The sequence below is a fragment of the Euleptes europaea genome, chromosome 1 (assembly GCF_029931775.1).
Source record: "Euleptes europaea isolate rEulEur1 chromosome 1, rEulEur1.hap1, whole genome shotgun sequence".
NCBI lineage: Eukaryota > Metazoa > Chordata > Lepidosauria > Squamata > Sphaerodactylidae > Euleptes > Euleptes europaea.
The window spans coordinates 175,672,752-175,685,474 of NC_079312.1; the positions used below are offsets into that span (position 1 = coordinate 175,672,752).

Below are 12,723 nucleotides of genomic sequence, written 5' to 3' on the forward strand. Positions count from 1 at the left end.
CTCCCCCCAGCCCACAAACACACCTCCCCCTAGGGCTCCAGTGGGGAAGGCTGATAATTTCAGGGGGGGGGTAGGGGGGGGGCTGGGGGGACAGGGGGTGGGGGCAAGGCAGGGAGGATGAAGGCATTGTGGGTTGCTATGGCCGACAGGGGAGAGGCTGTGGCTCAGTGGTAGAACCTCCGCTTGGCATGCAGAAGGTCCCAGGTTCAATCTCCGACATCTCTAGTTAAAGGGACTAGGCAGGTAGGTGATGTGAAAGACCTCTCTGCCTGAGACCCTGGAGAGCCGCTGCCAGTCTGAGTAGACAATACTGACTTTGATGGATCAAGGGTCTAATTCAGTATAAGGCAGCTTCTTGTGTTCTTGTGACATGTAGGGTTGCCAGGTCCCTCTTCACCACCAGCGGGAGGTTTTTGGGGTGGAGCCTGAGGAGGGCGGGGTTTGGGGAGGGACTTCAATGCCATAGAGTCCAATGGCCAAAGTGGCCATTTTCTCCAGGGGAACTGATCTCTATCGGGTGGAGATCAGTTGTAATAGTGGGAGATCTCCAGCTAAAACCTGGAGGTTGGCAACCCTACTGACTGGGCAGAAGATGACAGTAGGAAACAACGTGGGTCCAACTGTTTTTCCTGCGCGGTGCCGGGGGGTTGGACTAGATGAGGGAGGGGGTGTGGCTCAGCAGTAGAGCCTCTGGCAAGCAGAAGGTCCTCGGTTCAATCCCTGGCATCTCCAGTTAAAGGGACTAGGCAAGTAGGGGATGGGAAAGACCTCTGCCTGATACCCTGGAGAGCTGCTTCCGGTCTGAGTAGACAATATTGACTTTGATGGACCGAGGGTCTGGTTCAGCATGAGGCAGCTTCATGTGTTCAATAACCCATTGAGCGAATGGAGATTTGCAGCTAGTCGTGGAGATCTGCAGCTTATAGGCATTGGTGCTTGGACTGGTTTCTGTTTTTCTCTCTTTCCCCCTCTCTAGCTGTAGGAGGCACAGAAATAGACAACCACTTGCCCCAGCTTTTTGGGGCGGGGCGGTTCCACTAGGCTTACCATGGCACAGCAACGTGGGGTCAACAGCCTGCGCTTCAACCAAGACCAGAGTAAGTGATCTCCTCCTACCAGCTCAGATGCTCTTTTAAGGGGAGTTCAAATGGAAAGACAAGTTATTTGGGGAGGAGCGGTAGCCCAGTGGTAGAGCATCTGCTTGGCATGCAGAAGGTCCCAGGTTCAATCCCGGCATCTCCAGTTAAAAGAAGTAGGCAAGTAGGTGATGTGAAAGACCTCCGCCTGAGACCCTGGACAGCCATTGCCAGTCTGAGTAGACCATACTGACTTTGATAGACTCAGGGTCTGATTCAGTAGAAGGCAGCTTCATATGTTCATGTGTTAGGGGAGCGGGCCGTGGCTCAGTGGTAGAGCCTCTGCTTGGCATGCAGAAGGTTCTAGGTTCAATCCCCAGCATCTCCAGCTAAAAGGACCAGGGAGTAGGTGCTGTAAAAGTTCTCTGCCTGAGACCCTGGAGAGCTGCTGCCAGTCTGAGTAGACAATACCAACCTTCATGGACCTGTGTTCGTGTATCTTGAGGTGTTATCGGCTCTCCGCTGGGCCGCCCTGGGAACCAGGGTGCTGGATTAGATGGACCACTGGTGTGATCCAGCAAGAGCTCCTTTAATGTCCTAGCCTGATATTTTCAGATCTTGGAAGCTGAGCAGGGGCGGCCATGGTTAGTGCTTGGACGGGAGACCACCACCGAAGTCCAGGGTTGCTCCACAGAGGCAGGCAATGGCAAACTACCAGTTAAGAGCTGATGTGAAAGACCTCTGCCTGAGATCCTGGAGTGCTGCTGCCAGTCTGAGTAAACAGTATTGGCCTCAGTGGACCATGGGTTTGAGTCAGTATAAGGCAGCTACATGTGGATTGAGTTTAGAAGGGTAGGCACTGGTAGGCAAATGTCCCCGTGCATCTTGGTGTCTGCTTCATATCCGCCCCCCCAACCTTGGCTGCAATTTTCATAATTGCGGAGGTGGTAGGGCTTGGCTGGAAGCCCTCGCTACACTCTCAGAGAGAATGGTGGGGTATTAATATTAACAATAATGATACAGGTTGAATATCCCTTATCTGGGCATCCAGTATTCGGACTGTTCGAGCTGGCATGCAGGCAGATATGCGCCGCCCGGCCTCTCCTGACTTCTGAGAGGCCGGGCAGCACAGATCTGACTCACATCCATGCCGCACGGTCTCTCTGAAGTCTGGTGAGATAGTTAAACCTTCACTTTTTGATGGTTCAATGTACACAAAGTTGTTTAATGTATTGTTTAAAATTACATTCAGGCTGTGTATATAAAGTGTATATTTAAACATATGTAAAACATAAATGAATTTGGGTCCCATCCCCAAGATATCTCAATATGGATGTGCAAAAATTCCAAAATACGGAAAGAGCTGAAATACGGACTGCTTCTGGTCCCAGGCAATCTGGATAAGGGGTATTCAACGTGTAATATGTTCCTGGTGCATGTTATGAGTGTGTTCTGCTTCTCTGTCAGGCTGCTTCTGCTGTGCTATGGAGACTGGTGTCCGGATTTATAACGTGGAACCTCTCATGGAAAAGGGGCATCTTGGTAAGAAAGGGATGGGCTAGAAAAAAATTGGTGGATCGTCTCTCTCCACCCTGGTTGGGGTTTGTGCTGGCATCTCATGCAAGTTGTGGAGACTGGCTGGCTTAAGGGGTGGGAGGAGCTTTGGCTGGTTAGATGTAAAATTTCTAGAACTTTTCATGCCGTTAGGAGAAAGAAAGTGTTTGTTTGGAAAAATGTTGGGGAAAGCCAAATTATATGCCCCACATTTTGTTTGGAAAAATGTTGGGGAAAGCCAAATTATATGCCCTACTTATCAAGCAGAAACTTATTTTCCTACTTCAACAACAAAAATGCAACATTTATAACTTAGCATATAAAAATATTCTGTTTGGCGTATTTATGAAATGAGCTGTATCAGAGCCAGCGTGGTGTAGTGGTTAAGAGCTGCGGACGCTAATCTGGAGAACCGGGTTGGTTTCCCCACTCCTCCACATGAAGCCAGCTGGGTGACCTTGGGTTAGTCATAGATCTCTTCGAGCTCTCTCAGCCCCACCTGTCTCACAGGGTGTCTGTTGTGGGGAGGGGAAGGGAAGGTGATTGTAAGCCGGTTTGATTCTCCTTAAAGGGTAGAGATAATCAGTATATAAAAACCAACTCCTCCTCCTTCCTCGTAACTTTCTACATGCAAACTTGAAAATACGTGTAATACTAAAAAGAAAGAGCGCTTCAGATGGCTTCCCTGTTTGCTGCCTTAGCAAACATGTCTTTGTTTTGCCATCTGAGAGAGGACGAAATAAAAGTTGAAAAAAGAAAATAGGCCTTTTGTAGAACATAAAGATACGTTATTTGGACAGAAATGGTTTCATGTAGTCAGAGTTGAGCTATAAGCATATTTGTATTTATTTAGTTATTTATTTTCCGCTTATCTCCCCAATGGGACCCAAAGTGGCATACGATATCCTTCCTTCCTTTATAATACTGAATTCTACAATAGTGGTATTATCATCCTAAACATTATAGCATATTAATTGTGGACAAAATTAGTCACATCACATAGAAACAATATTCTCTGAAATATGCTGCATATTTTCTACACTGTGCACAAGAAGAAGAGGCGGTTTTTATACCCCGATTTTCTCTACCTTTAAGGAGTCTCAAACCGGCTTACAATCCCATTCCCTTCCTTTCCCCACAAGAGACACCTTGTGAGGATGGTGGGGCTGAGAGAGTTCGGAGAGAACTGTGACTAGCCCAAGGTCTCCCAGCAGGCTTCATGTGGAGGAATGGGGAAACCAACCCGGTTCACCAGATTAGAGACCGCCGCTCATGTGGAGGAGTGGGGAATCAAGCCCGGTTCACCAGGTTAGCGTCTGCCGCTCATGTGGAGGTGTGGGGAATCAAACCTGGTTCTCCAGATTAGAGTCCACTGCTCTTAACCCCTATGCTGACTCCCTTTTGACAGGTGCCAGGGAAAGTTTTGCTAGGCCCCACAGTGCCCATGGGAGCCAGGTTGGAAACCCCTGAGTTAGATGAAGAATTTGTCCCTTTCCTGGATACTTTCCTTCCCGAAATCGTCCCACGCCTCACCCTCCCCTCGGATTACCACAATAATTCTTCAGGCCTTAAACTGGCTGAAGAAGATTGGCTATATGGGATACTCCCACCCCAACAATGCCTTTTTAAGGAAGAAAGGAGAAGCCCTGAAAAATGAGAATATGAGATGTTTTGACCTAGCAGCGAGAGAAACGCCAAGGTAGAAACACCCCCGAAAAAGCAAAAGGTTAGCAAAAAGAAGAGTTTTTTAATATGCTGACTTTCTCTACCACTTAAGGAAGAATCAAACCGGCTTACAATCACCTTCCCTTTCCCTCCCCTCCCCACAACAGACACCCTGTGAGGTAGGTGGGGCCGAGAGAGTGTGACTAGCCCAAGGTCATCCAGCAGGCTTCATGTGGAGGAGTGGGGAAACCAACCTGGTTCACCAGATTAGAGTCCACCACTCTTAACCACCACACCAAGATGGTTCTCGAGAATTACCATTCTCTAATACAAGAGTTATAATTCTCTAATACAGTAAAAACAATCTTCATGCTACACATTTTGAGTGAATAAAATCCAGTCTTAAAAGCATTTCCTTTATTCCAAAAGAGAAAATATTTCTTAGGGATTTTTTTTCAGTGCACTACAAAATTTCCAATTTAGTTTAAAAGGCCTTGGAAAAGCCTAGTAAACATTGGTATTTTCCCCCTGAACTTTGGGGTTGTTCCCAGGCTTTGCCTACTCTCTTTGGCCATCTATGTACATGTCCTTAATTTCTTTCCTTGCCAGATCACGAACAGGTAGGCAGCGTGGGTCTGGTCGAAATGCTGCATCGATCCAACCTCCTGGCGATTGTGGGTGGAGGAGGCAACCCGAAATTCTCTGAGATTTCAGGTGCGTTATTTCCGAAAGGAAAAGGGGTAGGGGGAAGAATCAGAGCAAAAGGGGGTCTTCTGTTGCAATTACATATATGGACATATACCTTACAATCCTAAGAAGAGGTGTGCCCATCTAAGTCTATTAAAGCCAGGCTAACCAGATCTTGTCAGATTTTGGAAGCTAAGCAGAGTCATCCCTGGTTAATACTTGAATGGGAGACCGCCGAAGAAGTTCAGAGGTGGTTTGCCATTGCCTGCCACTGGATAGCAATCCTGGATGTCTCTTGCCTTGAAAACCCTGCGGCAACAGTGTCGAACTCATTTGTTACGAGGGCCAGATATGGCATAAATGTCTCTTGGCCAGGCTGGGCCATGCCTCGTTAGCCCAGATCGAGGGGGTGGGGGCTTGCGGGCCGGATAAGAGCTCTCAAGGGGCTGGATCCGGCCCGCGGGCCTTGTGTTTGACACCCCTGCCCTACCAGGTCGCCGTAAGTCAGCTGCGACCTGACGGCATTTTCCACCACCAATTCAACTTGAGACAGTACTGATAGCACAGCTCTGATTGCATTTGTCTGGAGCAGCATAAATCCATGGGTTGCTTCATACACTAATACTTATGCAGAAAAGCTGTCCATGTAAGTAATGTGGTAGCTTTGTGGTGATCGTCGTATGCCAAAACCTGCACATTTTAGAATCACCATCTGTACATGACCTCTCACTGAGACTTGCTGGCCAACTTTATATGGGACGGAAGCTCAGCATGGAAGACGCTTGGTGTTACAGTCTTGTATTCACCTAAATCACCCCTGTGTACATGAAGAATAAACATTTGTTGTACACGTTCCAGAACAGAGATCTTAAATCATCAGCTCTGGCAAGCTTGGCAGTCATCGACCTTAATTTCAAAACTCCCTTCATCAGATACAAGTTGGAATGGAGATCTCGAAGTACTTCTCAGTCAGAAGGTGGGAGGGGTATTGCAAAGCAGGGAATCGGGACGCAAAGGTACAAAGCGAAATGTAAGCAGCTTGATTAGATCGGGGGGGAATGCTATGGGGCAGCACATTAGCATCTGTAGTGAGATACGAAAAGAGGAAGATTTCTTCTAACGCCAGCACAGAGTAGGTCCCAAGCCTTCCTCTGTCCCACCCCACTCACTCCACCCCTTTTCCCTCGCAGTCTTGATCTGGGATGACGCTCGCGAAGGGAAAGAGGGCAAAGACAAACTGGTGCTGGAGTTCACTTTCACCAAGCCAGCTCTGGCCGTCCGCATGAGGCACGACAAGTGAGTAGAGGGCTGATCCAGTTTCGCCTGGTATCAGACATGGGACGGGACCAGCTGTTGGGGGGGGGGGGGGCGTATGAATAATTTCACATATAAATGGTGGAGAGTCAATAGGCCAGGGGTGTCAAACTCATTTGTTACGAGGGCCGGATATGACATAAATGCATCTTGGCCGGGCCATGCCTTGACAGCTTGGATTGAGAGAGGAGAGGGGCTGGCTACCTTGGCAGGCTCACGGGCCAGCGTGGTGTAGTGGTTAAGAGCGGTGGTTTGAAGCTGGGGCCTCTGATCTGGAGAACTGGGTTTGATTCCCCACTCCTCCACCTGAGCGGTGGAGGTTAATCTGGTGAATTGGATTTGTTTCCCCACTCTTCCACATGAAGCCAGCTGGGGGACCTTGGGCAAGTCGCAGCTCTTTTCGAGCTCTCTCAGCTCCACCTACCTCACAAGGTGTCTGTTGTGGGGAGGGGAAGGGAAGGTGAGTGTAAGCCGGTTTGAGTCTCCCTTAAGTGGTAGAGAAAGTCGGCATATAGAAACCAACTCCTCTTCTCCTCCTCCTTTTTCTCTTCTTCCTCCTCTCTCAAGAGGCTGGATCCAGCCCCCAGGCCTTATGTTTGACATTTCATTGCTCCAAACCACCGCTCTTAACCACTACACCACGCTGAAACGGTCTTTTGATTATGCGAGAGACCATTTGGATTCTGCCTCTCCCCACCCACTTACTTCTGCGCTTTCGTTCCTCCCCTTGAAGGATTATCATTGTTCTGCGGAACCGGATCTATGTGTATTCCTTCCCTGACAACCCCGTCAAGCTCTTTGAGTTTGACACCCGGGACAACCCCAAAGGTAAGCACCCCACATGCTTTGTTTCCTGTTCTCCGCACCTGCCTGAACCGCAGAACGTGCCCCATAAATCTGTGCCCCTTGAGACCGAAGCTCGGCTCTGATTACCGCCTTCCTTTTCTCTTTCTGCCTCCGTGCAGGCCTCTGTGATCTCTCTCCGAGCCTGGAGAAACAGCTCCTGGTTTTCCCTGGGCACAAATGTGGCAGCTTGCAGCTAGTGGTGAGTGTGTCAGGAGCGACAGTGGTGGTGTAAGATCACCTGTGGTCTCATCCTTGATCAGGGCTGGCCTGCATCTCTCCTAGAATCATAGAGTTGGAGAAGCTCGTGTTATGTCTCTGTTGATACACCCCAAGATCGCATTAGCTATTTTTGTCGCAGCATCACACTGGCTGCTCAAATTTAACTTACAGTCCACCCATACCCGAAGATCCCCTGCTTTAATGCTTGCTATTGTTCCAGCCATACGGGCTAGAAACTTACTTTTAAGTAAGCTGCCTACTTCATGAAGTTGCCTTCTACTGAATCAGACCCTTGGTCCATTGAAGTCAGTATTGCCTACTTGGACCGGCAGCGGCTCTCCAGGGTCTCAGACTGAAGCCTTTCTCATCACCTACCTGCCTGGTCCCTTTAAGTGGAGATGCTGGGGATTGAACCTGGGACCTTCCGCATGCCAAGCAGATGCTCCTATCACTGGACCGTGGCCCCTCCCCCTATGTTTGTTTTTTAAGTATTTCTCTCCCATCCTCAGGACCTTTCCAGCACAAAGCCCGGCACCTCCTCTGCCCCGTTCACCATCAACGCCCACCAGAGCGAGATCGCCTGCATCTCCCTCAACCAGCAGGGCACAGTGGTGGCTTCCGCCTCTAAGAAAGGCACCCTCATCCGCCTCTTCGACACCCAGACCAAGGAGAAGCTCGTGGAGCTCAGGAGAGGGACAGACCCTGCAACACTGTACTGGTGAGAGCGTCCCCAGCGTCAACGCCATGCAGACCGAGGGGAATCCCAGGTTATACCTGAGGCACAGGAGGCGGCTTGCTGGCTGAAGCCGAGCAGGGCTGGGTGTTTGGTGGCTGGGTGGGAGACCACCTGAGAAGCTTGGCGTACACCCCCTCAAGTTCCACGGTGGAAGAAAGGCGGGGTACAGACCTGGTGGCGAAGGGTGGAAAGCGCCATCAAGTCACATCTGACTTATGGCGACCCCATTGGGCAGGGGTGTCGAACTCATTTGTTAGGAGGGCCAGATATGACATAAATGTCACTTGGTTGGGCCGGGCCATGTGCACATAAATAAATAAATAAATATGAAAGAAAAAGAAGAGGGAGGGAGGGCGAGAAAGAAAGAAAAGGAGGGAGGGAAACAGAAAGAAAGAAAAAGGAAGGGAGAGACAGAAAAGGAGGGAGAAAGAGGGAGAGAAAGAAAAGGAGAGTGACCAAAAAAAGAGGAAGAAAAGAAAAAAAGCCTTTCCCCCCCACACCTGGCCGGGCATGCAGCCCCGCGCGACCGGGCCAAAGCCTTCCTCCCCCCACACCCGGCCGCACATGTGGCTCTGCGGCCTTGCGCGACCGGGCAGAAGCCTTCCCCACTTTCTCCCCGGCCACTCACGGGCCCCAGGAAGCCCAGAAAAGGCCGGGGGAGGGGGGAAAGGGGGACTAGGTGCCTCGGCTTCACGGGCCGGATAAAAGCCCTCCAGGGATCGGATCCGGCCCGCGGGCCGCATGTTTGACACCCCTGCCATAGGGTTTTCAAGACAAGAGACAGACAGAGGTGGTTGGCCATTGCCTGCCTCTACACAGCAGCCCTGGACCCTCAGTGGTCTCTCTTACAAGCACTAACCGTGGCCGACCCTGCCTAGCTTCTAAGCTCTTACGAGATCAGGCTAGCCAGGATCATCCAGGTCAGGGCATACACATCGAATTAGTTAAAATAAACATGGAGTATTTCAGGTCCTACCCTGACCTGAATGCCCCAGGCTAGCCTGATCTCATCAGATCTCAGAAGCTAAGCAGGGTCAGCCCTGGTTAGTACTTGGATGGGAGACCCCCAAGAAAGTCCAGGGTTGCCCTGCAGAGGCAGGCAATGGCAAACTACTTCTGAACATCTCTGGCCTTGACCTGGATGGCCCAGGCTAGCCTGATCTCGTCAGATCTCGGAAGCTGAGCAGGATCGGCCCTGGTTAGTGCTTGGATGGGAGACCACCAAGGGAGTCCAGGGTTGCTGTGCAGAGGCAGGCAATGGCCAACCACCTCTGAATGTCTCTTGCCTTGAAAACCTTATGGAGTCACCATAAGTTGGCTGTGACGTGAGGCACTTTCCACCCACACCACCAGATCTGTACCACCACTTCAGATCCTCAACTGAAGATATTGTTTGCAAAAGTAGGAGGGTCCCTGAACTAGGCAAGAGCTGCTGTGGTTACAACCCTCTTCTTCCGCTCGTCCTGTGGCTCCACCCTCCTTCCTACCTGTTGTGAGGCAAAAGTGGTTACCTGTCAGCTATAACGGAGACGGGTGAGGACAGGACTGAGCTGGAAGGGGTGAGTCCACAGAAAATTTGCCTGGCATGCGGAAGGTCCCTCGTTCGATCCCCGGCATCTCCAGTTAAGAGGATCAGGTCATAAGAACATAAGAAAGGCCATGCTGGATCAGACCAAGGTCCATCAAGTCCAGCAGTCTGTTCACACAGTGGCCAACCAGGTGCCCCCAGGAAGCCCGCAAACAAGACGACTGCAGCAGCACCATCCTGCCTGTGTTCCACCGCACCTAATATAACAGGCATGCTCCTCTGATCCTGGAGGGAACAGGCACACATCATGACCAGCATCCATCTCAACTAATACCCAGGAACACCCCCCTCCTCCATGAACATGTCCACTCCCCTCCCAAATCCCTCCAAGTTGGCAGCCGTCACCACATCCTGAAGCAGGGAGTCCCACAACCCAACCATGCGTTCTGTGAAGAAACACTTCCTTTTATCTGTTTTGAATCTCTCACCCTCGAGCCCCAGCAGATGATCCCCGCGTTCTGGTATTATTTTTTTCTAACATTATGAGAGAGGGAGAAGCTTCTCCCTGTCCACTCTCTCCACACCACACAGAACTGTACAGACCGCAATCATGTCTCCCCTTAACTGCCCTCCCTCCAAGCCAAACAGCCCTAGGCGCCCCCCCCTCCAGAAACCCTCGGGCCATTTTTACGGCGTAAGTGGGTTAGTAAGGCCGGTTTGCCGAGGTGATCCCCCCCCCGGTTGGAGGCAAAAGGGCCTCTACCTGGGACCCTGGAGAGCTGCCAATCGGAGCTGACCAGGCTGACCTTGATAGACCAGTAATACAGTTCAGTACAGGGCAGCTGGATGTAGGTTTTCAGCAGGTGAAGTTTTGCAAGGGGAAACCTGCTATCTGCAACGGACCAAATAGCCGTTCGGGGTGGGGGGGCAGCCGCAGGAGCCGACCGCACTAGAGCTGGCGACGCTTTGCGTCCCGGCTGGAAATCTCCACCGGCGTCTTTTCTCCTGGCTGTAAAGAAAAAAGCTGTCACAGATGGGCCTGCCGTCTGCTCCAGCAGGGCTCTCTCTCAGTCAGCCACAACAGCTCTGTTCGAGGCCAGTTCTGACTTGCAGATGCCAGCCAGTGACGCAGCGTCTGCCCGCGAGCTGAGCAGGGCCCAACTGCTCCTTCCGCCCACCTGGCCGTCCCCATTCCTTTCCGCTCACCTGTTTGCTACAAGGTGTAAGAGGAGTTGGATTTTAATTTTCTGTTTATCACCATGAGCTCTTGAAAGGGCCTTTGGTCTCTCACATATTCAAAGGACTGTTTCAGCATGGTGTAGTGGTTAAGAGCGGTGGTTTGGAGTGCTGGACTCTGATCTGGAGAACCGGGTTTGATTCCCCACTCCTCCACATGAGCGGTGGAGACTAATCGGGTAAACTGGATTTGTTTCCCCACTCCTCCACATGAAGCCAGCTGGGGGACCTTGGGCTAGTCACAGTTCTCTTAGAGCTCCCTCAGCCCCACCTACCTCACATGGTGTCTGTTGTGGGGAGGGAAGGTGATTGTAAGCCTATTTGAGTCTCCCTTAAGTGGTAGAGGAAGTTGGCATACAAAAACCAACTCTTCTTCTTCATCATCTTGTTAAATAGAAGAAGTGTTGAAGAAAGGTTACTATTAGAAGTTACTATTAATGTTTGTTTAATCTCACTCACTGACATTTTGTGGTTGGCTCCATTTCCTGTGGCAGCCATTTTATTGCTGTGCTGAACCAAGGGCCTGATTCAGTATAGGGCAGCTTCATGTGTTCATGTGACACTGTCCTTTCTGTTTCCCCTCACAGCATTAACTTTAGCCACGACTCATCATTCCTCTGCGCCTCCAGCGACAAAGGAACCGTCCACATCTTCGCCCTGAAAGACACCCGTTTAAACCGCCGTTCCGCGTATGTAGCAGGAAGACGCGCGCACGAAGGGGGCAGGGCGCACCGCCTCTGTCCCGTTCTCACCCTCTTCCTCTCCTCCCTGCAGACTGGCACGCGTGGGGAAGGTCGGGCCCATGATCGGCCAGTACGTGGATTCTCAGTGGAGCCTGGCCAGTTTCACCGTGCCGGCCGAGTCGGCCTGCATCTGCGCTTTCGGCAGGAACACCTCCAAGAACGTCAACTCGGTCATCGGTGAGTGGCGGCAGAATGCGGACGCGAGGGCTGATTGTCACGGTTGCATTTGTGAGCGGTTATGACAGGCAGCTCCAGCTAAGTCCCAGATCTCCCTTTAGGGAGGGGGGAGGAATGCCACTTCCAGAAGCAGTTTTTTTTAAAAAAACTTTTTTTAAATTTAAAAAAACATTTTATTAAAGATTTATTACATAAAAACAAAAAAGACACTTAGAACATTCACTCACATACATGCAGTGTTTTCTCCCCTCCGAGCTAATCTGGTGAACTAGATTTGTTTCCCCACTCCTACACATGAAGCCAGCTGGGTGAACTTGGGCAAGTCACACTCTCTCCACCCCACTTACCTCACAGGGTGTCTGCTGTGGGGAGGGGAAGGCGATTGTAAGCTGGTTTGAGTCTCCCTTCAGTGGTAGGGAAAGTCGGCATATAAAAACCAACTCTTCTTCTCCTCTTCCTCCTCCTCCTCCTCCTCCCCCACAAAATTTATGGCAGGGTATAAGCTGGCGGTTGAATTCCTGGAGCCCCATTCCTTATCTCGCTTCTCTTTCCTACCTCTCCAGCTATCTGCGTGGACGGCACTTTCCACAAATACGTCTTCACTCCGGACGGAAACTGCAACCGGGAGGCCTTTGACGTCTACCTGGACATCTGCGACGACGATGACTTTTGAGCCCAGCTTGGCCACGGGGGGCATTTTAGGAGAGTTGGCATGTCAGGGGACGAAGTTAAAAAAGAGAACCAAGCATGCTGGGAATCCTTCTGGGCTCCCGAGGCGTGTTGGGATGGAGGCATGGGGAGCGACCGGATTGGTCATTTCTCTCAGTTCACACCCTGAAGGTCCTTTAAAAAAAATTGACAGATATCTGCCTCGCTACCCACCTACTGCAGTGCCAGGAGGAGGCCTAGAAGATTGATGTTTTCAAAGACACCATTTCTCAG

At 50.8% G+C, this 12,723-nt stretch overlaps 1 protein-coding gene across 1 annotated transcript; it reads left to right on the top strand.

Moving 5' to 3' along the window:
- The first annotated feature begins 1,022 nt into the window (after nt 1–1,022).
- On the top strand, nt 1,023–12,467 carry WDR45 (WD repeat domain 45). Its single transcript, XM_056854232.1, has 10 exons — nt 1,023–1,097; nt 2,544–2,618; nt 4,905–5,009; nt 6,173–6,278; nt 7,030–7,124; nt 7,262–7,341; nt 7,871–8,079; nt 11,449–11,550; nt 11,636–11,781; nt 12,345–12,467. Exons 1-10 carry the CDS (start codon nt 1,049–1,051, stop codon nt 12,452–12,454), a joined length of 1,077 nt encoding a protein of 358 aa, XP_056710210.1. The 5' UTR covers nt 1,023–1,048; the 3' UTR covers nt 12,455–12,467.
- Nucleotides 12,468–12,723: the final 256 nt, after the last annotated feature.